The 25,837-nt window shown below is 42.7% G+C and overlaps 1 protein-coding gene across 7 annotated transcripts in view; it reads right to left on the minus strand.

The window, feature by feature from the left end:
- ARID5B (AT-rich interaction domain 5B) overlaps positions 1-25,837 on the minus strand; it is a 120,290-nt gene that overhangs the window by 85,220 nt on the left and 9,233 nt on the right. For 6 of the 7 annotated variants that reach the window (XM_074924375.1, XM_074924374.1, XM_074924373.1 and 3 more), the window contains one exon: positions 20,928-21,153. In XM_074924375.1, coding sequence (XP_074780476.1) covers positions 20,928-21,153 — 226 coding nt within the window. Of the gene's footprint in view, positions 1-20,927; positions 21,154-21,589; positions 21,615-25,837 lie in introns of those variants that run through there. The other variant, XM_074924377.1, reaches the window with a different exon arrangement.

Here is a 25,837-nt window from a genome sequence, read left to right on the forward strand (position 1 = left end):
AAAATATATAATAAGCAGTTAGTGCCTATATCTGCATTGGAGACCCTACGCTAATTTAAAGTGCAATCTTAAGGCAATCAATCATACTCTAAAATTACTTCATTTTCCAAACTGTTTACACTTTTTAAGTTACAAATCCACTTTCTGCTATTTCAACTCACGATTTACAGCTACAGATTTAGCCTGCCTTGGCTTGCTGCCAAACTCTAGTCATGAGGGAGCTAATGATCTGAACAGATCAGTGTTTTATAATGGAGAAAAGCGCATGTAAATTTCCAGCATGTCTGCAAGTAATCAAGGCATGCTGACTATAAATGAGGCGGCCTCACATTTATTTTAGGAGAAATATCTTAAAGCCCCACTTTTTATCCGGGCCAACAACAAAAAAAATTTTTTTTAAAAAAATAAATTCCTTTTTAAAAGGTACTCCAAGTTTATTCCAAATGATTCTAAATGAAACTGCCAGGCAAACAATACGTTAAAGAATAGTACAATAGCTAATTTCCTTTAGTGTTTCTATCTCGACCAGATCATATCCTTATCATGGCAAGCTGGAACATTAAACTCTCTAGTTCATGGAATCAAAACACAAGAGTGCTTCATATTACATTATAGAAAAATGAGCCATTCCCTACAAACAAGGTCAGATTTCTGGAATGCCAAAGGTCTACATTTAAACAGAGCTGGGAGGAGGGGAGGCTTTGCCCACTCCGCTCTCTAAAAAGCAGTGGGAAACTAGACCAGCAATTTAAATTTGTTTTAATAGCCAAAATGGTAGAAGGAGAGCAAGAAGTCTCTTGGGAGATGATACTTAAATTAAGTAGGATCTTTATTGTTTCATTACAGCGGCATAGCCAAATAATGACTTTGTGTTACTGTACAAATAATGCCGGATCCTCATTTTCTAGCGGAAATAATTACTCTATTCTATCATTTTCTGCTTATCATCAACCTACACCCCCCTCTCCATATAGGCAAAGGGTTGTGGTAGGTTTGGGGCTGGACCCAGAGAAGTTTCAGATTTTCTCTTGTTTTTAAAGGCCATACCAAGGAGGCATATTCTGACCCAAAAGTGGCTTTAAGAATGGAGCTATAAATATTCTTGTGTCGTACTTCATGAAATTCAATCCATCATGATGGATATTTCTGTTATAACATTATTACATGCCTAAACTCAATTGTATAATTGGATAGGGCCAGAAACAATAAGCTGGCATTGCTTTGTTACAGCACACTACAGCTTTAAAATACCTGTAATCATAAATCAACATAATTATTTGAAGTTCTGTCATGAAGCAGAACAGGAAAAGAAAAATTAAAACAAACTAGCTAGTAAAGGATCTCATTTTACTTTCTGGAGACTGAAAGTTTTTACCAGCTTTGAGTCTCAGCACCACTACAACTGGGAAAGTCTTTCTCCTTTCTAGGTTGAAAGGCACCTCCTCCAGACGGATTTTGCTTCCTTACAGCTTTCCAACACAACCGGCAGGGCTGCACTGAGGACTCTCACAACTCTGTAGTATGATGGATCATCTGCACTGCAGCCGCTGAGACCAGGGCAATGGGGAGCTGGGGCTGGAAGAGACAAAGAGACCCGAGCTCCCCACAACCAGCCAAACCCCTGGTGGGCCACGGGTTCAGGGGCCGAGTATCAGCCGTTGCTGCTGGGGCAGCTGGTCATGCTAGGAGCCCTGGAAAGAGATAGCTGAAGTCCCTCCTTGCTGTGGAAGCAGAGTCAACCGAGCATTTTTTATCCCAGCTTGTGAAATATTTTTCTCCTCATCCACACAAAATAATTTACCAACTCCTGCACTTCTTACCTCACCACAGTCAGGAACAAAACTAACTGACCCTTTCTTGCTCTTTTTCTACGCTCAGGACACATAAGCAAGAGCCAGGGGACAGTTTTGATGGACAGTCCCTGGATTTGAAGGGCGTTTGCTGCATGTTGGTTTATTTTTAATTATTGCTAAGTAACTGCCATCAGCAGCTGGCCCTTGGGAGACCACTGGCCAGTTGAGGCAGAGGACAGAGCAGAGGTGAGCACACATGCCCTCCAGTGCCTCCCCCCAGCGTATGAAAACACCACGTATTGCTTTGGGATGGGCTGCATCATGCTACTGTAAGAGGCAAAAGCACTGACAGTGGCTGAGGAATTTCTTCCCTCCCCTCACCTACAGTTACGCAACAGTTCTCCAAATCTCATCTCCACCTACCTTCCAGCCATGCACAGCTTCATGCTAACTGGAGGCACTGGGCTACAGCATGACTGAAGTTAATATTAAAACATGGATTCCTCCTACAACTTCACTGAAAAAAACCCATTGCATTTACAGGGACAGAGATCTCCAAGAACCTTCTTGTTCTGTTTTTCTTGCTGCTATTACATTTTTTTTTTTTAATTCTCTTTTTCTCCCTTCTTCCTATTTTGATCTTTGTAGGTCTCAAACAATGTATTTTATTACTTCTGATACTTATGTGAAGAATATTAAGTCTTTCATAAAGACCCTCTTTTGGCCAAGTGCTTTATGGGTATCAGACCTCAGCAACATTTACAGCGGTATGTATACACACACACATATATTTGCAGTTTCACCACAGATGACTACATGTATATACACACAGAATAAATTAAACAATTACTGTAACATGATTAAAAACTTTACTTTCTCAAATTTTCAACTTTTACTCTCACACACTGTGACATAAATTGGAGAGCAGCTGAAAATAGGTAAGACCTGAATTTTGTCAGTCAAAGAATAAAAGGAAGAAAAACCCCTTTCATTCTATCTAAAAGAAGTAAAAAAAAAGGTGAACAAACAGATTTGGGGGGGAAGAAGCAAGTCAAGTCAAGCTCAGCAAAAATTTCTAAAAGATGAAAACAAGTATAAATAAAAAGAGGAGATATAAATAGGGGATGTGAACAATTCTCAAGAACAAAAAAGCATTTGATATCATCAGAGTTGGTGTCACAGGGTGGCTATTAACCAGCATAAACATTCATTTTCAGTCCCACTGAGTCACCCAGAAAAGCTGGCTCTCAAATAATGAGGCTGATGAAGCCTGAGATCCAGTTCTACTTTTCTTTACTCCAACTTGGAACTGTTGCACAATTACGATACAGAACGTCAGGATACGATAAACAGAACTGAAAAAGGGAAAGAAAACAATTTTTTCCCCTACAAGTCAGGTTCAGTGCTTTTGCCTATTAAAGTAACCAAATATGTTTCTCTCTGAAATCAAAGCCAAAAGGCAGCATGCCAGGCACAGTTAACAGATAAATCAATGTTCCCGAAGGGCGGGCTTTTTTGTTTTGGGGGCTTTCTGCCTGACAACAATCTTGTGGCAAGCAAACAGAACACCCACCGCACATCTTGTCAATCTACTCACATTAAATGGGGAAGGAAACGTGAATACTTTTGAAGATCTAGACACTGTTTGGAAAAACTTCATGTTCTAACCTCCCTGTCAAAGGTCATGGTATTCATAACTACGAAGTCTGCAGCTATTGTAAAGCTCACTGCATATAACGTCTAATTGCAGTTAATTTATCACTAAGGTCACTGTATACTAGCTGGGAGTTTGTAAACAAGAATGAATCACAGGTTTCATTTTTGTGTCCCTTTCAGACTGGAAGACCTAACAGTTTCCTGTTCCAACATACAAAATAGTATTGCTTCTATAAACCTACTCGCGTCTCCTTGCCAGCAGTTTCCATTTAATTAAACTGACAGCAAAACAGGGCCCTTGCTAATGTGATCCAGACCAGTTCGCCTTCAATGTAAATTCTCAGGCATGAAATTACATCTGAAACAGACACAATAATCCCTCTATATCTTAGTCATAAGTTTAATCTATACTAAAATAACATTTTCTTTGTCTATATTGAAGTCTGGTTTAGAATTCAGTGATCTTTTCTTCTTTTCCCAGTTAAAGTTCAGGGAATTATTCAACTTCCATTCACCTTACAGTCAATTCAGAATTTTCTTCTTGCCTGTAATTTATACATTCATTGTTGGTTTCTAGGTCACGGGTAGCAAAACGATCTCGCATGTGAGAAACCAGATTTGGGACCTACTTCAAACTTTCACTTTCTGGAAACGACATAGGCTGGTAGCACTATAAAACTAGTTCACAGCTGCTTATAGCAATCTAACTTGCCTAAGCCAACAGCCTGATCTTTCACACAGATCCTTGGGTCAACTAGCTGTAAAGAACAAAGCTGAAGATTTATAGGTACCTTCCATAAAATGAAGGTGGGGTTGTTTGTTTGTTTAATGACCCACAACACTTCATTCTCGTCTAGTCATTCTCATCACTACTCAACTGATGCACTAATTCCTACAATGCTCAGAAGAACAGAATATGCAAAAGCATAGTTACTTATGGCACAGTAACCACGGTGTTCATGATGAGCAACTCAATAAATTGCAGGGTGCGTTTATGCCAGATGCAAGCGAGATAGGAATTTCTGAGAGACACAAAGCATTTTGTTCCTGGCCCATGGGTTGCCTCTTCCTGCAACAGCACCAGGACAAGCCTGGGAACGCTACAGCCTCTCTGCAATTCAAGTCTGTGATATCAGAGGGCTTTGAAAAACAGGGAGGGATGGTATCCAGAGAGCAAAATCTGGAAAAGTCACAATTAGTAGGGGAAGGGCAAATAACCGATCTTTCTTACCCAACCCAGCATGTGCCACAGCGAGGTCCCCACTGTGGCTGCCAAGTCACACCTTTCCACTACATAGGATGAAGAAGCTTTATCTTGGTCAGTTAAACCGTGATTGAAAAAACACTTTCTCAAACTCCCAACTTCACAACCAAGTCCAGGAGTGATCTTGGAGAAGCTGCTCTTCTTTGCTGCTCTGTGGATTCCTGATGCTGGAAGAGTGCATCACCTGAGCTCTGCTGCAGCAGGTCTCCAAGCTCAAGGGGAATTACACAACACTTAGCCAGCAGCATGTAATGATACACCAGGACATTCATTTTAAGACACTGTGGCAGGATGGCCTGAGCTTCAGATTGCCTAGCAGTGACTGTCACCTCAACAGTTTGATCCTGGAAAGTCGTAGTAGACTTACTATGTGCAGTTACATTTCTTCTGATGCCAGCTATGTAGGCAAACTAATTGTTTTTAAAGGAAAGCTTGAAGCCATTCTGAAGACAGATTTTGCTGTGAAGTTTTAGCACCACCACATCTTCACAAAAAGCTGTATGGTGAGTTCAGATCTAGATATACAAAGCTCTTGTCTTCTGACCAAACTGACAGATGAGGTGGCATAAGAGAAAGACCTGCAAAGAAACCTGTTAAAAAAAAAAGGAAGGAAAGGACAAGCTGTTCCAAGAGCATGACATCCTTGTTATCCTCACTAGACCTGGCCACCTCACGTTGCCAATGTCAAAAAACTGCTTCCGGTTAGATGAACAATTCTTGTTTCTTGTTCACATTCTCATGCTCAACACCTGCATTTTCTGACCACGGAGGAAACTGTCAACAGCTGTGAGGACAGTACCCATAAGGTACCCATTATCCCTACGAGTTTGCAAGTGGGGGAAGCAATGGGAGGGATTTACTATAGTTCTATTGCTGGTACCATGATGCCTCTACATCTCAGGTAGAGATATCAAAATGGTTCCCACACCAGATGAAACTGAGGATTCATTCTAGTATAAATCTGGACTCTGTGTTCAGGCTGTCACACATGAGAGAGCTTCTCGACTTCAGAGTCAGAGGTCACTGACATGGAACTGGTGTCACTTCATCCGGTGAAACGGAATGCACAGGACAAAGAAAGCTGTTGCTGTAGCTACTCCTCCAAGGAGCCTTGTGGCCTATTTTGGTTTGGGCAGCCTGGCTAGTGAGCTGACTGGAAAATGGAGATGGTAGGAAATTCTTATGGATAATTGAGGCAAAGATCTTAATGAGGCACACACAAAACTCCAGTCCTACATGCAATTCACAGAGACACGCTCTGAAGGAAAAGGAGCACCAAAATGGAAACTGCAGTCCCATTTTTCCTATGAACACTATCCCATTCTGTCATGTCTTGATAACCTTCAGTGATAAAGACGAAGTGCCCTGTCAGCTACACAGAGCTCAGAGCGATCCTTACACCACCTGTGACACGCAGGGCATTGTGGAACTGGGCCCAAGGACTTCTGCTTCCTGAGAGTTTGGGCTCCAGATGGAGATGCTATGACCATAAGAAGAACAAGTGACAAAACCACTGTAAAAACGAAAGAAAACTGAACCACAGTGTATTTTCCAAGTTTCTACTCACTCAGCCAAACATGTGCAAAACCTTTAGTTATATGCCCAACTAAAATACCTGCTGTCCAAGAAATGTTACATGACTCTAAGTAAGAAATCTGCCACGTGCCCAGCAAGGTATAAATGATGCTTTTAGACAAATGCACTCAAAATGTTTTCAGAGCAGAGAAAATAAAATTTCCAAGCACTGTTGTCACAATCTTCCTCTTCAAATAAGAACTTTAATTGCATTCTTTTCCTAAAAAGTAGAAAGTGAAGTGCTTATTTAAGAAAACCAGCCATACGCTAAGTAGTCTGACATTCTTGGGAAAAAAAAAAAAAATCATTTGTGCATCAGAAGACAATGGTCAGTCATTAGCATGATCAGAAATCATTACAGGTCCTTCTGGCAACTGCTGTTCTGCTTCACTGTTTGTGAAGGTGTCTTTATTTTAGAAACAACACTTAACAAGTATTCTCCCGTAAAAAGTATGTAAACCTTTTCTTACTGTTATACCGATTTTGTCTACAAGGTGAAGAGGGAAAAAGGGTCTAATACAGAGTAGCAGCCTTTCTTCATCTCTGGTTGTTAAGAATCAGCTCCCTATGCTTCCCCAAGCCAACACAGATGGCAAAGCAGTACTGCTTTGTGCAAACACTGTACACAACTGGCCAGGGATGAGGGAGTGACTCTTCATATTAACTTACATGGATTTGCTGATATGTCTGATCAGTTAAAAGTCTCTCAATGAGGCAGAGAAACTACCAACAGAATAGTTTCACCCTGCTGCAGAGGGTGAAAAATGTTCCTATTCCATTTGTGCAAATATGCTGAGCTCATGTTATCAAACACATGAATTCCTGTCCACACTCTCTGTCTCTCCTCTGCACCCTGCCATCAAAATAGCAGGGACAAAATTGGCCTCATTTCCTGCATATTTCATATAGACCTAAACGTTCTTAAGTATGTTGTCAGGGAATATATTTTAAGGCTGCTATGCTCACATTCGATCTCCTACTCTATGCTTTTAAGATATTAAATAGGCTTTACCCAATAAATCACATGTTTTGTGCCTTGGAATCACATGGTATCTGAAAACACCAAAGGCTAAATCCTGGGCCATTCATATTCATTATATGCAAGTCAGAGGGCCCAGGTCTAAAAAACAAAGTAAAAACTGAGCACCAACCTTCCCTGCAGGGAAGGTTAACAAAAAACCCCAAGCCACACACACCTAAAAACCCCAGTGGTAAGGTAGAAAAGCAGTCTTTATTGCTATCTCCAGCAATCCTCATCTCTGCTCCCATTCCAGCTTTGTACCACCTCTCTCTCGCTCCATCATGGGAGGATCAAAGCTGGAGGTCATGGGGGAGTATGGCCTCGTCACTGACCTTCTCAAGCATCCCAGGCTAGTCTGAAGCCTAGAAAAAATGGCACTGACCACCCAAAACCCAAGCGGGATGATTATCCCGAAGGCTCCTTCCTGTTGAGGGATATAATAGCTGGGTAGGAAGAAACAAAACAACTCAGTCTCTCTCGAAGTTTTTCACAAAAGGCAGCCAGGACATGATTTTTCTGCCTCTCACACTGCTGCAAGGTTTGCCACTGAGCGTCACAGCAGCAAGCCTAAGCCCATGGCACAACAATGAATAGTTACCAAAAGAAAAAGAAATGTTCCTTCAAGTTCTCCCTACCTGAGCTGGAAGGCTCCCCTAAGGGAGGAGTGGAGCAGGCAGCTGAGAGGGCTGAACACCTCTCAAGGGAGCGAGCCCCCTGCCCTCCTTCAAGCTGACCGGTCCAGTGAAATACCAGGAGCCTCCCACACACAAAACTACAGGATCTAATCTTTGATGTTTTACAATAGCACAAAGACAACATATAAAACACATTCAAGAAACATTGTGGGAAACACGCCAGCATTTTAAGGAACATTCCCTTTGGACATAAAGCCTTTTTTAGCCAAACCACTATGATTTTCTTTTAGTGACTCATACAAATGGATTCTGGATTAAGGTTTAAAAATGGGATATTTTCTCTTCTGCTCCTAGGTTCACCTCAAGACATGTGAATGAAAAAATAGCAGTAAGAATATTAGGCTGGACTTACATTCACCAACAGACACTAAATAGGGATCTACTAAATTTGTAAAGCTCAGCTGAAGTTTCAAATATATAATTCTGAAAATGCAATTCCTCCTCAAGACGGGCTGGGCAAGGATCATAAAACTATAAAAAGATACTTTGTCCCTAAAGATTGCAAGAAGCTAATCATTAGCCACCCACTTATAGTGTTTACCTTTTTATTACATTATTCTGGTATTTTTCCTTCACAGGGACCTACTCCTTATTTCTACCATATGGGTAACAAAAAAGATCCACGGCCTCTAGGCAAAGTGTTTTTAAAGACAAAGACATTTGCTGGATTAAAAGCAAACATACAAACAAGGTGTACATAAATTTGTGTTTGACTACTGTTGGGTATCTGGTATGGCACGCATTTTCTTTGGAAAATTTTTCTTCCAGTTTTTTATACAAATGACAGTAGAATATGTACCCAGCAGCAAAATGAGAGAACTAAATTTAAAACGCACTTTCAGACCACTCTCATTTTTTTCTTTTTAACTTCTCTTTTCCAAGGCGAGAGGGGAGGAGGGAGCTTGTACTGATGTTTTGAAGTACTGTAAGTTCTTTTGCCTTTTAACAGAAATATGTAAACAAGGTGTATGACTGTAGGGTAATGTTCTAGTCACAAAGCATGCAAGAGCCAGAGTAAAGCTATTTAAAGAATGGAGTATTCAATTCCTGAGGCCAGATGCTAGTATAAATATGAAACTATGTTCACACTGCAGATTAAATTATTTTTAGTTTCTGCATTTGAACTGCCAAAATTATTTGGGTTGGGTTTTTTTTAAACTGTACCTCAGAACTTATGGGGCCACATTTTTATGTATCTGAACAGAGTATTAAAAACATAAGCGTAAAAGGACTTTTTCAGCTATTTTCTCTGTGCAACAAAACTGGAAGTGTAGAGTGACAAACACTGTCACAAATAAGGGTCATTCAGGGAGTAAGAAAACTAAAAATAAAGATGGAGCTGAAACATTCGAGATTCTTGAAATAGATTTTTATAGTACCTTATCATTTAATTTTCATCCCACAAAGCTTTTAATTTGGAAATACTCAGTGTGAAAGAAAAGTGGAGACTGTGGTTTCAAAATAATTAAAGTGAAAAACATACATTAAGATTGCATTACACCCTGCCTACTGGGTTTGCCACAGGAGCTCACACAGATACTGCTAAGAATATCAAGTTAAAGTCACTAGTACTTAACTAAAACAAATAATCAATAATCCCATGACCTTGTCATAGCAAAAACACGCACAAATTCAAGAGAGAAAGACAATGAAATAAACTGGCAGTGATCGAAACGAGTGCAGGCTCAGTGACTACCTGGGTGAGGACCTACCACTGACAGACACTTAAAGGCACCTACAAGGCTGCTAAGCACCCCCCCTCCTGCTGATGACCACTGTGGCTAGTTTTTTGGTCCTGTAATTATCTTCTCTTTGCTTCATCAGCTGACAAGGACGGAAGGTCCAGGATGTATCTCAAGGACGTGATTCATCAGCTGATATCAGGGGGTTAGCCTACCAAGACACAAAAAGTCAAACGGGGACCGCATGGAGGGACATAAACCAAGCCATGGACCCTTCCCACTGCAAATACCACGAAAGGCTTGGATGTACAGCCAGGAGCGTACAACCTGCAAGAAGGATGAGCAGAAAGACTGCAGCTTGGTCAGTTGAGAGACCTCCTGCAACACTAAGGAATGTGGAATTACTGAGCAGACTTGCTCTGCACCACGCTGAACATGCATATTTTGCCGATGACTTACACGGAGGATGAGGCCAGTAACACCGTACAGCTGGCTGGGGAAGAGGCTAGGAGGGGAAGGGGTCCTGTAGCGTCGGGGCTGGAACCCGTCTAATATTGAGATGTGTGAACTGACACTAAGTACCTGCAGAGACTCCGTCACTGCCCCAATTCAGGAAGGCAGGGGACACCAGGCTTAATTACAAACAGGTGATGTGGGACATGCTGAAAGCTGAACATACTCTTGAATATCACGTCAGGTTCGGCCCCAGCTCCTAATTAACTGTTCTTATCAGGCACAGATCTGGTATCACCACAGCGGAGCCTTCTTTCGGTGGAGAGGCTGACAATCCCAGCCTTCCCTGGGTATTTACAACACGCTTTTAAAATGCATTAGCCTGCACTTTAAAGAAACTCGGGACCAGAACATATGGGCTTTCAGTTGGGTTTTTTTGTGTTTCTCAGTAATAAAAAGTGAAAAAAATGATGCAGCTGTGAATAAAATGTTGAGGAACACAGCAGCTACCTTGTCATCCTCTACCTATTTTCTCTTCACTAGCCTCATTCACAGGAGCAGAACAGGACATGGGGGAACTTGGAGGAGGACAAGAGGGAACGTTTCCCACTTTTTTCTTAAATTAGATTTTCGATTTGTTATAGGATCCTTGAATTGTACAACATGTAGGGATCTATTCCACTCATGACACACATGCATAACTCCCCTTGGCACTAACAGGAATGACGAACGTGTTGTGAGAGGAGAATTGCCCCCTAAAACTGCAGGAGTGTGAACAAGGTTGTAAATATATCTCAAGGTTCTGGTAACATTAGAAACCAGCCTAGCGTCTTTCTCATGGTTTATTATGATATCACCAAATCCCCTCTATGTATTTATAGCCTTGTAATTCACAATTATTCTGGGTCCATAAATGTTTTTGGCATCTGAATGTAGAACTGATACTATTATTTCACATATTATAGTACTGTCCGTGAATGCTAAATTTATTCCAGCACAGACTCCTGGAGTTCATTCATCAGATATTTTATGCTACTGTTCTTTTAATGATTCATTTATCCTTAGTAATATTTGTATTCTGAAGTGTGGCGTCTCCAGCCGACAGCACAATGCTCTGCTGAATTATCTTTTTCTTTCACAGCATAACAAAGTAGAGCACAGTCAAATTGAAGATGGCCTTTAGTACACTGTCAGAACAATACTGCTTACCAAGCATATCCAGACACATTTCTCAAACCACATGTAATGCTCTGGCTGCCAACATGCTCATAAAGTCATTAACCGGCATCTTAAAATGAGGGTGTGATACATATATTTAAATGTTTAGGAAAATCAAATGTGTGCTCTTCTAGAAGCTTATTTTGAATTTAAGCTTCTACATATATCAATTATTCAGCAGTGCGCAGATGTAAAAATTCACCTTGATTTTTCACTAAATCTCTAAAATATACTCCTGCTAAAATAATACACATTATCTATCACTAACAAAAGCTTCTTCATGACGTTAACTATTTGTCCTTCACAATGTAACAAAGCAAGAGAGACCCAAGCTGAAGGTTTACAGTGCTGAGGATTCATTTTTACAAGCAAATTATTATTAGCCGTAAAATTAAGGAGGAACTTATTTCACATGGTACAGATTTTACTAAATGAAGTAAATAAAGGTTCTGCCACAATGCTCTCCAATACAAAACCTACCTGGTAAGTTACAATTCATGCTGTTACATTTTTTAAATACAGGCTTTCTCTATCACCCACTCCCACAAACTGCACTCCCATTTATACATGTACTAAGTTTAACCCTTCCCTTCCCAAACACGCTCATCTATCAATGGTCTCATCATACAAAGATCATCAAGCCAGCAAAGACGAGCATGAACCAAATCAACCGAAAAAGATTAAGCAGTCAGGATACTGCTAGCGAGTCTTAAAACTCAGTTTAACAAGGGCAAGGATGCCCAAACTGCAGTCTTCTCCTGTGAATCCATTCAGACCCTCACAGTGCTCACAAAGGTGACACCCAACACCGTGGAAGGTCCCCGGGCTGCCTACATTCCAAAGGGAATGGGAAGCCAAGCCCCTTCCCACACTCTTGCCCAACACCTTCCTTTTCTTTCTAGCCTACCCATCTCCCACCTTCCCTTGCCTGCCCAAGGAAAGCTCCACCTGGGCAAGCTGAGGGCCCGCCACCTCGTGTTGCTGAGGTTGCCATCAATGCTGACACGGCCGGCCATTCGCTGGCATTACAGCCCCACACAACTTAGGGGGCAGCCTGGCTTTTGCTCCTGTGTGCCTCTGTAAATGATTTTGTGAAAAGAGAAGGGTGAGAAAAGGCAAGTCTCCTCCTTCAATTTCAGATGCACAAAGAATGCTTTCTCCGACAAACTCCCACGGCAGAAGATGGGTCATCTATAAGAAGATGAATATTGGATCTCAGAGAACAAGCGCTAGCCTTTCTGCAACACGGCAGTCAGACATGGACTAAGATATTTAGGAAGACAGACGATGACAGGCCAGCCACGTTGCAGTGCGCCTGTAAACAAAAGGCAAGTCATCATTCTGGGCACGGGAGTAACAAAGAGCAACTCGGAAGAACAACTTGGAAGGGTGGTGGTGAATAAGTTGGGTCTGGCTTTTCTCCTCCCCCTTTGAATGGAACTGACACCCAGATCTGGCCATGGTGTCAACAGCACCCACAGAAGAGCCCGAGCAGCTCAGCACTGCAGCACAGGTCACAAGTCAGAATGATTCACGAGCTGGTATGAAGACAGCTTTGACTTGATTAACGGAGCACTCGGAGTCTAAGATGACTGCAGGACTTCAAGTCCTGGGCTTCAGCAGCACAGAATTACAGCGCAAGAAAGCAGCCAGGCAGGAAAAAAAGGACATCCTCGGGGCCCACCCAACTATATCACGGGGTTATATAGGTACTTGGTTTACAGATCTCAGGACTAAGCCAATTTTTGGCTGGCTGTGTGGAAAGGATACAATGCAGGAAAAAGGTATTGATGACCTGTGAGGGACCAACAGCTCTAACCAGCAACCACGGCACACGGAGGAGACCGCTGATCACCTCTCTCCACGGCGCTGGGCAAGGGAAGTGCAGGGACACAAAACAATAGATGTCTCAAACTGGGTCGCCCTGGGACCCTGAAACAATATGGGCAGGGATGGAAACTAGAGGGAGGAAAACAGCACCCTCTTAACCCAGAAGTTAAAAATGAGAAAAAAAAAAAAAAAGGGGGGGAAAAAAAAAAAGCAGACATTGAGATAAAGTCAGATTCAGAGCACAGCAGCGCTGCACCAGGAGGCACACGTTTCCAGTTACTGGAACAAAACCTCATGGTCAGTAAGAATTAAATGCAAGATCCAACAGTGACTAGAAGGGAAAAAATCCTGGAGAGCAGACACATGTGGGTTATTACACAGCCTGGCAAGGTCAATCTCAGTGCTAAAAACAGACAAAAATAAAAAAAGCCGTCAAACATTTTTAAAGGGACACTGTCCCACACTGGCTGCTTTGACACTGTCTGTGAATGGTCCTTATTTTTTATCTACTTATTTTGTAATTATGTAGGCTACTCCTGTTCCAACCAGAGGCTGCAACAAAACTCTTATTGATGGTGCAAACTGCTGCAACTTTGGCTTTAGGAGACCATGGGGCAGTTCGCTCTAGCTTCACAAGGCAGTAAAATTTAACTCTTCCTCCTCTCGTTTTGCAGCAGTGATTCCTTCCCTGATGTTTCTGAATAGATCAGAACTGCAATTGCAAATGGCTGTGCTCCACACCAACGACAAAGTGCCCTGTCATACCAATACATAATTGAAAACGCTGACACAGTGACAACTGCTATCAGCACAATTCTGATAATCATGTTAGCTTGCTCCTGCTGCAGGAACCGGTGGGGGTGGGGAACAGGCACTGTGATTTAGGGGCTACCTAGAGAGAAGTTACGTGGGATTTTGTTTACATTTCTTGGCAGATCTTCTGCATTTCAAAGAACAAAATACCCACCTCCTCAATTCCCAGGGGCAACGCTACCACCCCCTTTTAGAAGAGCTCAAAGGCAGGTCAAAGTTTGAAAAGAAATCCAAATTTTATCTCTTTGATAAGGCACGCTTGAAGTTTGAGATGTGTGGTGTTAAAACTCCTTTCAAGAGCCACAAATAGATGAGGCTCAACACAATCCAGTGGTGAATGAAAGGCTTCCATAGCTAGTGCTGCATATTAAAATGTTTTTGTCACCCCCATACGCTTCCTCTGTAATGAAGTAGGCTGTCCCCAGAGAATGGAAGAAATTAACAGCACTTAAATCATCCCAGTATTGCTCGGGCAAACACATGGCCTCGGGAAGGACCAGGTGGCTACAGACAACCTCCTGAGGTCCCCGCCAACCTCCTCCCAGGAAGGCTGGGGAAGGTGCAGAGGAGAGCAGCAGTGGCTCAAGAGCGAGGGGTTAAGTGAGGAGGGGGAGCCCCAAAATGCTACTGGAGATAGTGTCACCTCCAGGAGAAAATAATGTCATTATCACAGGATTACTGGGGGTACACTGCACCTAACAACAGCATCACCTTTCACCATTTAAAAGCAGCCAGCAACTGAAGCCAATAAGCGAAGAAGTATTAGCTATCTTAAACCAACTGGCTGGCAAATAATAAAATAATCATCTATCTTGCCCTCTTCAAGAAAGGCCAGACAAAACTGTCTGTCAGCTCAGCACCTCAGGTTATCTCCGATCCCAAACATGTTAACACTAAAGGTAAGCAGTAATTAAACCAAAAGAAGATGTACAATCAAAGGAAGCCTTTCTGCTCCATGGCCTCTCCAAACAGCAACCCCAACAGCACTGCTCCACAGCCTGACGGTGCTCTCGTTCTGCTGCAGCAGTGCTGGCATGTGCTAGGAGCTGCACAAACACAGAAGAAAATGCCAGGCCACAGTCTTTTTTTCCCAAGGGAGCCGTCCTCCTCCATTCAGGCTCCACAGAGCACAACAGACAAGTCATGTAATAGCCTCATCTACAGCAAAAGAGCTGTATCAATTGGGTTGGTTAAAATGAGTTAGAGAGGTCACTCTGACCCATGAGACAAAAAAACAACATACGGTGCACAAGGGCAGAGAGGGGAAAATGGGATAATGGGACACTTACAGGAGCTTTATCAAGATCAAAATGGCATTCAGCTAGGGCGATGGGGACAGGAAGGCACAAGGAAGAGGCAAAGAGTGCAGACAAACAGAGAAGAAGGGGAGGGGAAAAGAATTAGAGGCATGACTTAGGCACAAAGTATCCAAAGTAGCTGTACTCTGAATAGCTAACAATTAGTTGGTCAGAAAATTATTGCATCAAGTTAAGCCAGGCGAGCCTGAACTCAGCAGCACGTGACAAACAATGAAAAAAAGAGAGTCGGCGTCAGTTCAGAAGCCACCACAAGTGTCTGAGCACACTACAGCTGCAGATTATCAGTTTCGATAATACTACAGTTTGACTACATTACGACTTGATAACCTTCATCTGGAGAAGTCAAGCCTGTTGCAAGGCCACTGCTTAGTGCAATCAGAAGGGCAATGCAACAGCCCAGTGCCCACTGGGGCCAGGCACCAGGGCTGCCTGGGCACTGAGGGGGCAGCACCTTCCTGCAAGATTGCTCATCCCTGCTCTGCTTTTCCTTCCAAACTCACTGCAATCTGCCATGGATGGGCCAATTTATATGGCAACATAAGATGTGATGAGGAGCTGTGATCACCTGTGTGAAGCTATGCAAAGTACAGAACTGGTAAAGAAGAGAAGGAAATGAGAGGGTGAGCCAGTCCTGCAGCATCCAGCCCCTACTCGGCAGGCTCTGCTGGAGGGTTCAAAAGAGCAAAGTAGGAAACAACTGCTGGAAAACAACCTATGGACTGGAAAAGGGTGACTGCTCAAATAGAAACCTCAGCTAGAAATAGTACTTGATTTTCCTGGATTTCACAGAGAACAAAGATTCAGATTGTACACCCCCAAATGTATGACTGGGGGGAATTACAGACAGGACAGAGCTGATTGATTACTACATTTTCTTCGGGTTCCCCCTCACTGGACCCACACAAACATGCAGTAACTGTGGAAAAAAACCCTTCAGTACACCAAAACTTGCTCGTCCCCGTTCCTAACGGTGCCAGTAAAGCACCCACCACGTGGCAGCTTCAACCATCCATTCTGGCATGATGAAGACTCCTACAGGATGGATAGAAAAGAGCGGCAATGACAGCTGGGGGATCAAACCCGGAGCTGTCACGACAGGTTTGTGAGCCACAGGGACACAGCTCGCCCGGCCGGGGCAGCAGTGCCTCCCATCTCCCCAGCCCAGCACAGGGGCCATTTATTCCTCAGCTAAACCCAGGCCGCACCGCAGCCCAGCCTAACCCAAACCAACAGAGCCGGTGAGCACTAAATTCAGTCATTTTCCCCTCAGTCTCTTCTCTCAATTTCAGCTCTGACTCCTCTATCTTTTATTTCTTTTTCTAAAGACACATTTAGAGATGAAACCATTCATAACTGCCTATCCACAGACAGTTTGTGGCAGCATAATTGACAATGAGTCTGCTGCAAAAATGAAAATGCTGTTTTAATAACCTTGGCCTAAAATACATTCTGTTGTATGCCTCAAAGGGTTTCAATAAAAAGTCAACCTGTAGAGACATATTTTCTTGGCTTAAACAACAATCCAAAGCATATAAATGTAGTCCAACTATAATGACATATTTATAGGCCAATAAAGCTTACACTGCAGCTTTCATACTTCACTTAAAGGAAGTCTGTAAGAAGCAGTGTTATATAAAATAATTTGAATTTTTTTCGAACTATAGCCCAAGGAATACAAATATGCAACTTTGCCATATTTAACCAGTAGTGTTTACATTGCTTAGTTGCTAAAAATTTTGTAAAATGAAATAATTCCTCACTTGGTGACTTCCCACTGGTTTACCAAATATGGGTATACGAGTCCATTTATTACAAAGAAAAATCCCCTAAATAATTCTAAAGACAAAAATAAATAACTAGCGGCCTTAGTAGTGAATGATTTAATCAGACCAATTCTTCTGGAAAAACAGGTTCTCATGTTCATTATGAATAATACATTCCTGAGCAACTCTATTTTTATATGCTGCATTGTTGTTATTCTCTATTTTTCTCAGCATTTGAAAGAAATATTCAGAAAGCTATAAATAGTCTTAAGACATAAACTGCTAACATTCAATATTGACATATTTGTAGAAAGGGACAGAATGTATAACATAAATATCTCAACAGGCAGAAAGAAATAATTCTTAAAAATCATTTTTCAGGCTGAAATCTTGAAGCGCACACAGAAAATGCTATTGCTAGATCTTTTATTTAATACGGTCCTAAGGATAAAGTTCTGCATAATTCACTAGTGATAAAAACAATGGCATTTTGCAGAAAAAAAAAAAATGTTTCTGCAGAGAAGAGCAATGAGAAAAGAAGAAAGAACAAAAAAGAGATGAGGAAAAAAAGAGACAAAAAGAGGGGGGGGAAAAAAAAAAAAGAGAAAAAACATAGAAAAAAAAGAAGACAGAACTACTGAATTTGAATTATGGGTGCATGCTTTCTCCAGGTTGTAGATTAACCAGGTGTTGCCTTAGTTTTGGCTAAGGAAGTGCCATGGAGCGTATGGCACAGGGTAGACACTGCTCACACGAGGCCCCACTTTGCCCGGTTATTGTTTAAAGCTGCCCTGCTCCCAGCAGCAACGTGTCGAATTAAGTATGTTTGTGCAGTGCCACTTCTGTGGTTCTGTACCAGCCCTGTTTTCATTTTATCCGGGTTATTTCACCCTTCACCACTCCTGGATAGCGTATGAAAACTGATTTTGTTTCTTCTGTAAAATTTTTTGAGCTCTTTGGTAGGCATACAATTTCCTACTGCCTTCTACAGCTTGGTTCAAAAACATCTAATGGGAAAAATTTCATAATCTACTCACTTTTATGGGATTTTTCTGTAATGGAAACATGCCTTTTCATAGGAAAGAAGGGGTCTGGGAGATCACCTTGCTTATCTGGGCCTTTTTAACACCTGGTTCAGCAACTTCCTTGTCTACAGCCAGGGTTAAACATGGACATCACTACAGACTCATGCATGGTCTACCTGATCAGCACAAGAAGTGATTTGTTCCCTTCAGACCCAAGTTGTGTACAAAGTGGTCTGCCCCATCACAGCCGCTCCACTCTGCCCGGTGGGGAAGCCCTCCATGAAACAGCCCCATGGGCACCAGCACTGAGTACCTGATTAGGAGGAGAACTGTGCTGCCATGGTGGGAAGTGGTGGATGTGTGGGAGATCACCCCTCCATTTGGGCTGACTGGCCTTGCTAATATAGCTGTGCTGATGCTCTCACCCAGAGGGACCTTTGCATGGCAGTGCATCGTGCTCGCTCACAGTTTACAACCCTATTTTAAGAGAAAATCCACCCCATCCCATTGTGCTAGAGACCTACTGCAGAAGTTATTGCTAATAAATCTTTGATCACTGCGGCTGAGCGTTGCTCTGTTGGCAAGATGCTGAGTACTGGAAAAGGTCTGTGGGCACACGTTGTAACAGGCACTAAACCTGCCATTTTGACAGCAGAGAAGATACAACACCGGCAGCTTAAATCTCTATGCCTTGGACACTGCACGTTATGCTACTGCCTTTGCCTACAGTAGGGAGACAGCAGTTCCCAGAGCACAATGTCAACCTTGACCAACCACTCAGAATAAGAGACGTAAATCTTCTTTACCGGGTGGGTCTTAAACCTCCATCCCATAATTAAGCCAAACATCAGAGCTCATGGATTGCCTACAGGACACAACCAAAGAGGGCTGCTTCACAGGCAATGAAGATCACCATTCTGCATTTTTCTCAGATCCAGGGAGTAAACTATGCTTAAATTCTTGGGTCTTTCAAATAGTAAAAAAGTCATCTTAGTGCTAGATTTAAAGAATTTCTTTGATTGCCTTTCATAGTCTAGATCAGTTGTCTGCATCAGCCTGCCTAATCAGCTATAGGTCTTCTTGAACCTTTGGTTTCACTCCTGTCAACCAGTCATTATGAAGAAAAAGACAATCGTAATGAAACATTAGTCAAAATACCCTTTTCTACTGAAAAGAAAGACTCAACAATAAAGCCAGAGCCACCAACCGAAAATGAGCAACATCAGAATGTGGGTTATCAAAACTGTACCATACAGTTTGCATTCCACAAACATTTTCAGCAAAACCCCTACTTTCAAAGGCTTAACATGCAACTATAAGCTTTAGGCTTAAAGATAATTTTCTTTGGCTCCTAGGGTAGATAATAGCAATTTCATAACTTACCACAAAGGGGTTTTTGTTTGTTAAAAACAAAAATGAGAAAACATTAATACACAAACGTTCTGTCTGAAAAAAAGTTAAGATTCTTCTGACACAACAAACAAATGCAAACAAATGTAGTGCGTAAAGAAGATGCCAGGGCAATAGCAGAGAAAATTACTGCATGTAATTATGAACCAGAAGAAACCACATAGAAAAGCAAAGGAAAAGAGAAAGAATTGCATGGGTTATTTTTTTTCCTGGAGATGTAATGAAAAATAAGATCAACTTCCAACCGTACTTTAAACTTCCAACCTACATATCTAATGGTGAAATGCAAGACTGACAAAATAACCATTTGCTAAGATCAGAAAAACAAGATGCAGAAGATAAATCCACCAAGACAGATCTTCAGCTTAGTCTAACTTGGCTTTGATGCCAACGCAGTCACGCCATTGTAAAACAACTTGGCCCTGCATCTCCTGTTAATGTAGGTACAAAAGTATTTCCTCACATCAGCAGCCTTAGCTTTTAATTTCTTACCTTTCCACACATTATGGCCTCAATTTGATGCCCTTCAAACTTGGAACATTTGTTAAAAGCTTGGTACGACAGAGAAACGTCCCTGGGATGCCCTTCAAAGTGCCATCTCTGGCAGCTATTACGCATCCGAGGTCCCAATACCACAACAGGCTTGTTTACCAACAGGAGAGCCATCCTCCTCAGACCCTGGGCCTCCACCACGGATTTTAGACGTATCAGTGTCTGCGCACCAAAGCAGCCCCAGAGCTGCAAGCCTGTCTGCAACCATCCACAGCAGCAGAACTACCGTTTCCCTCCCTAAAAAGGGACAGGGAAAAAAAGCACAGGTCTGTCTTGAGAGAACAGCAGGGTGCTTGCAGGGGGCCTACGCTGCATAAATCATAAAGCTCGTAAGAAAACGCTACAGAAGGCTGTGGAAGAGACATATCCCTAACAAATGAGACACAAAGTTGACCGTATGGAGACAGGGTAAGCACCAGACACGGGTGGCAATCCTGCGCTTCCAGAAGATGGGCCACGAGAAGTGAAAGGTCTTTGTTCTCCCCTGGCTGTCAGAGGAAGCCTTGGAAAGATGTGTCAGGCTCTTCTCCTCACAGTGCACAGCTCTGACCTGATGCCCTGGTCTGCAGAGCTCCATGGAGAGCCCTTGACAATTACTTGCACGTGCATCTTCAAGGTTTGAGCCTTAGTGCTCAGGGACACGTCTACGGAGCAGACAGGTATCGCAGCTAACACCGAAGGAGCCTGTGATGAGCTCACCACCACCCACTCCACTCGGGTACCTCATCACCACACCTCCGCCCGAAGCACAGACATACCTTGGGAAGCGGCGACGGCTTGGCAGGATCAGGCTCATCTGCCTTCGAAAGACGCTCACCCACGGGCCCTTCCCCACAGGAGAAAGTAAGGGATACTCACCCAGGTCAGCCTTTTCCTTCAGGATGTCTTTGAAGTTCAAGCCACTGTTGAGCGTGGATTGTCTGTATCTTGTCAAGGCCTCCTTCTGCCCATTCTTCCCCACATGCATCGGCTTAACCGGCTCAGCCCGGAAACCACACTTCCACTTGGAGAAATCGGACTGTGCCCATTTTGCCAAGTCCTCAAGCTTCACAGTAACTTTCTCTGAAACAGCAATAACTTCATCCTGCAAGAAGCGGTCAAATGAGAATACAACACGTCACGCGGGGCTGCGCCATGACTGATACAACCCATAACGCCACCCCCCACAGGCTGCTGGAAGAGCCTATCTTGCTGTTGGCAGATTAATTTTTCTGTAATACCGAATATCTAGTACTTAATTTATTCCTCTTGACACCGAAATGGAAATATTAGTTGTTTACTTGAAGCAAATACACAAGATCTAAAGACAATTTCTAGGACTGGGGCAATGATCCTAAAAGGCATTTGAAATGCAGGTTGCCAAATCACATTCTGTATAACCCAAAGCCTTCAGGGAAAGTTTGTTTTTTAGGTGCAATTAGCTGCAAATGTAAAAATTCATGGCTGGATGACTAATGGTTATAGCTAGTCCTGAAATAAATGGACTAAGTAAATCTCAGATTCTTGGAACTCTGACTCACCAGAAAATTCCTGTGTTTATGGTACATTTTCCCTTGGCTTATACACAAATATTGAATTTAACTTTTGTCCTAAAAATTAAATAAAACTGTGATGTAATCCCAAAAGAAATACTACATAAATGTTATGTGCTTCCCACCAAAAGAAACTTGCACATTCTCATGTTTCTTAAAACCTTTTTCAAGATCAGAGCTGTAATTTTTTTTCCCTTCTTAAATATACATTCTAAGAAAAGCACTTAAACTTAGTTTAGCCTCCAGAACATATACTCGAATTAAACAGCTCTAATTGCTGAATTTTATCCTTCCAGGAAACAATCAACTCCTCTCAGTCATGATGAATAAGCAGAATGTTTTATAGCTGACTCCAGTGAGCAAGGGCTCAAGAAAGCCTCAAAAAAAAACCCCAAACAAACATAGACACATATCCAGCAAGATATACTCCAGATTTTTTAGTTAAAATTGCAGAAATCATTTATGTTGTAATGAGAACTAGCTGCACACCACACCTTGCCCATCGCACATTTCTAGCACTAAATAAGGTTACAGGTTCTTGAAATAAATAAAACAGAATCCAATTTTCCTCTCAAATAAACACAAGTATTTGCAAAGGGGAGAGAAATTCTTTGAGTTATTAAACAAAGAGAAAAGCACGATTGATTCTCTCCGTGTGGTTTTTTTTCTTCCACTGAACACATTCCTCAGGAAATAAAATACTGCTCAATAGGAAAAAAAAAAAAAAAAAAGCTTTATTGTGATAAGTTACACACAATACAAAACCTGAAGGATCTCTAGTAAAAAAAGCAGATCTGATATTCCACTCTCCCTTATATAATACAAAATCGTTTTATAAGCAGGCACCTTCATTACATTTAGTGCAATAACAAATATTTGGTCAGAAACGAACGGCATGCTTACATGCTAAATAAGCTTGTAATAAAATCTTTTCCTTTATCATTGCACAGCGTAAGAGCTTCCACCGAACAACAAACAGTAACAGTGATGTTTTAAATCTCTGTTTATGACAAACGTCAATACTTTGTAAACAAGCACTGGGTACTACAAAGTACAATTTCAATGGATGGTTTCACCCAATTTCATTACACCATCCACTTGAAATAAAAAAGCTGTAGTTGCTATGCATTTTATAGCTATTACATGGTGATTATTAAATGTCAGGATGGAAAAAACCCAACGTATATATAAATATCAGCCTGCCTGCAGACAGTCTCAGCAATTTCTGGATGAAGTCCTCTTTTAGGATGTTGAATACCACCACCAGCTACTACACAATTTCTAATGCTCAACACTAGAGAAATCTATTTAGCAGCAGTTTTAAAATAAAACTGACTTGGAGATCAGATGTGTTTTTGGTTAAAATATTATTTTCCAAATAGCTCTCATGATCAAATGATTATGATTTCAATTACTAGTTTCTTCATATCCTTTCCAAGAACTGGTATGACTAATTTTGGCTGGCATACAAAGTAAGCTGAGCAGACAATTTATTAACCAAAAGAAAAGTACAATCACTATTACATCATCAATGAATAAACTTGTTTTTGAGAATACAACCTTCGCACACACACACATGATGTGTACACAGGAAAAAAAAAAAGGGGGGGGGGGGGAAAGAAACTGTACTGTAACAGGGGTGAAGCAATGCTGGCGCACTCACCGGCTCTGCTCAGGCTGCCGTGGAGTGAGAAACGGAAAGGCAGGAGCAGTGGGAGAGGTGGATTTGGGGGGGCAGGGGAGAACGTACCCCAGCCATATGGCCCCAGCCATGAAACCATGGTGTTTAGCATCCCCACACTGATATGAGGGGCCAGGAAAAGACCCTGAGAAAAGACCATTGTGTGCTCACCTCAGCCCTGCACGAAATGGCACTGTGAGCCTAAATAGAGCCACCGTGGTGCAAAGGGGCACCCAGGATGGCACCACAGAGTGGCTGAGCACACAACGGAGTGCATGAACTTAAAATATAGAAGAAATTCAGGCTGTCACTATGCCATGACAGAGGCTGTGGGCCAAACCCCGTCCCCCTTTGGAGGCAGTGCTAGGCGATGGCCCCTTGTCGGGCCACCCTGTCACCCCTGCAGCAGCTGTGTCCCAAGGGCACTCGGTCCCCATCACCCCTGCGGCAGCTACATCCCTAAGGGAGCCAGGTTGGCTCCCAAATCCACTGGGATTGCCTGAGAGGGGCAGTTGACCAGAGGCCTCGCACTCACGGCTGTCAGGCTGGGCCTTGTGCCACACTGCTGAGCAATGGAAGCACCAGCCTCACGCTGCCGGGCCAAGAGGGCCCATCCTGCACCTGCTGTAACTGCAGCTCCACTGCGGTCAGGGCACCCAAAAGCCAGAGCTGTTCTTAACATTAAAGACACCACTGTGAGGTTTTGGGGTTGCCCTGAAGGAAGCCGGGCCAAGGCCAGGCCTGACCTGCAGAGGCAATGGCCACAGGACAAGCCCCTCGTGAGGGAGGATGGGGGGCACCGCCTCTCCCACACCATCCTCCGCACCAGCACTGGCCTCGTGTCCTCCCCTTGGGCCGCTGGCGATCACCACGGGTGCACCAGGGGAAGCATGACCAAGCTCACCTTTAGCCAGAAAACAGAAAAATTACCCTATATATTTCAGGGCCTGCCTTGGGTGGCTCTGCGCTACACACAGTGGGACCGCGTAGACCTGCTCTCTCACACTGCTCATTTTTTGAGCTCTTGATCATTTCCAGCCCAATTCAGAGTCAAAAGGCCACGTCCACAACAACTCCCCACATACCACAGTGGTCCCAGGTCAGACTGCGGTCCTCCTCTGAGCGTTGCTGCCAACACCAGTCTCGCCAGCAAGGGGCCACATCTCCAGGTAACTTTTTACCCTGGCACCTCATTGTACAAACACTGTCACCCAGCAAAATGTAGCGGGTAGCCCTTTCTTTCTGAGGAGCCCAAGCCACAGGAAGTTTCCAGAGAGTCTGTCTTCCCCACGTCTTGGCAGTTTGCTAACACAAGAGGTCATGTGCCCCAACGCCACCCAAACAGAGGTCACCCAACTATTTCATCAGCTTTGGGATTTCGATGCACCTTGCCAAGCTCTCACACACACCCTCAAGCAACTTTCCAAGTGCTCAGACACAAACTATGAGTCAAGGGGGTTGTTTATTATTTTTTTGGAGGTGACAAAAGGGTCCCTCTCCTTTTTTGTTAAACAAAAAAGTCTTGCGGCTGTGTGTCACAACAGAAGTTGCTTCAGGACCTGCAGGGCTCTGCCAGCCTGAGGAGACCCCATAGCCATTCCGTAACCATTTCTGCACACCTACCACCGCAGCCCTTGCAGAGAAACCCTTTCAACAAGATGACAAAAGAATACAGATGTTGAATAAATAAAAAACAGGTACACGGTGACACATGACTAACAAACCTTTAGAAGATTAAAGAAATCTGCTGTATAACCTTCATGTCATTCATAATTATATCTCTGTGTAAACATGAAAAACCACCCACGTCGCATACAGTGCATATATATATCTATACAAAAATCAACTCATCGTGTATTAGCTATGCTCTGAAGTGATATGTTTATGAGGCCTCCATTGCGTGGTTAAATCTTTAATTGCTTTTTTTCCTGCTACAGCAAGATGAGGTTTGAAGGAGGAAACAGCCAGTGCTGATTTCAGCTCCGCTCAGGAATGAGATTTATCTCGGATGGGCCTTTTTGGACGCTGACCAACCAGTGACAACACTCTTCCCAGCCACAAAGTTGTCTAAATCTCAAAATAAGCACTGACTATAATAAGATGCACTTTTTCTTATGTTTCTATAAAAGCAGGTATCTAGTCAGCCTATAATTTTACTACATCTTACAAGACTCCTGAGCGAAGTACAATACTTTCACCTATCAAGTGAGAAATGGGGAGATGGTTAAGAAAGATGGCGATACAAACCCTTCTCATCCCTCTCTCATTTTTTTTAAGAGCATATCGGCTTTGCATTTTCAGAGAAGTCGTCCAGGGAGAAGGGGACAGTATCTTCTCGAGAGCCGTTATGCTTAAATATTATGTCACTGTTGTCTAAGCAACCATCACAGCCTCCCGAAAGCACAGAATGCTATATTGCCTGACTCAGCAGATGGTTGAAATACTTACATTCAGGGAAAGAGGTCAGGTAGTTATAATAGTTTAAAGCAGATAATTATTTTTTAGAAGAAATATTAACTCTTACAAGGCAGGGAGTCACAGGGCAGCACAGGGAG

This window comes from Athene noctua, chromosome 21 (assembly GCF_965140245.1).
Source record: "Athene noctua chromosome 21, bAthNoc1.hap1.1, whole genome shotgun sequence".
NCBI classification, from domain to species: domain Eukaryota; kingdom Metazoa; phylum Chordata; class Aves; order Strigiformes; family Strigidae; genus Athene; species Athene noctua.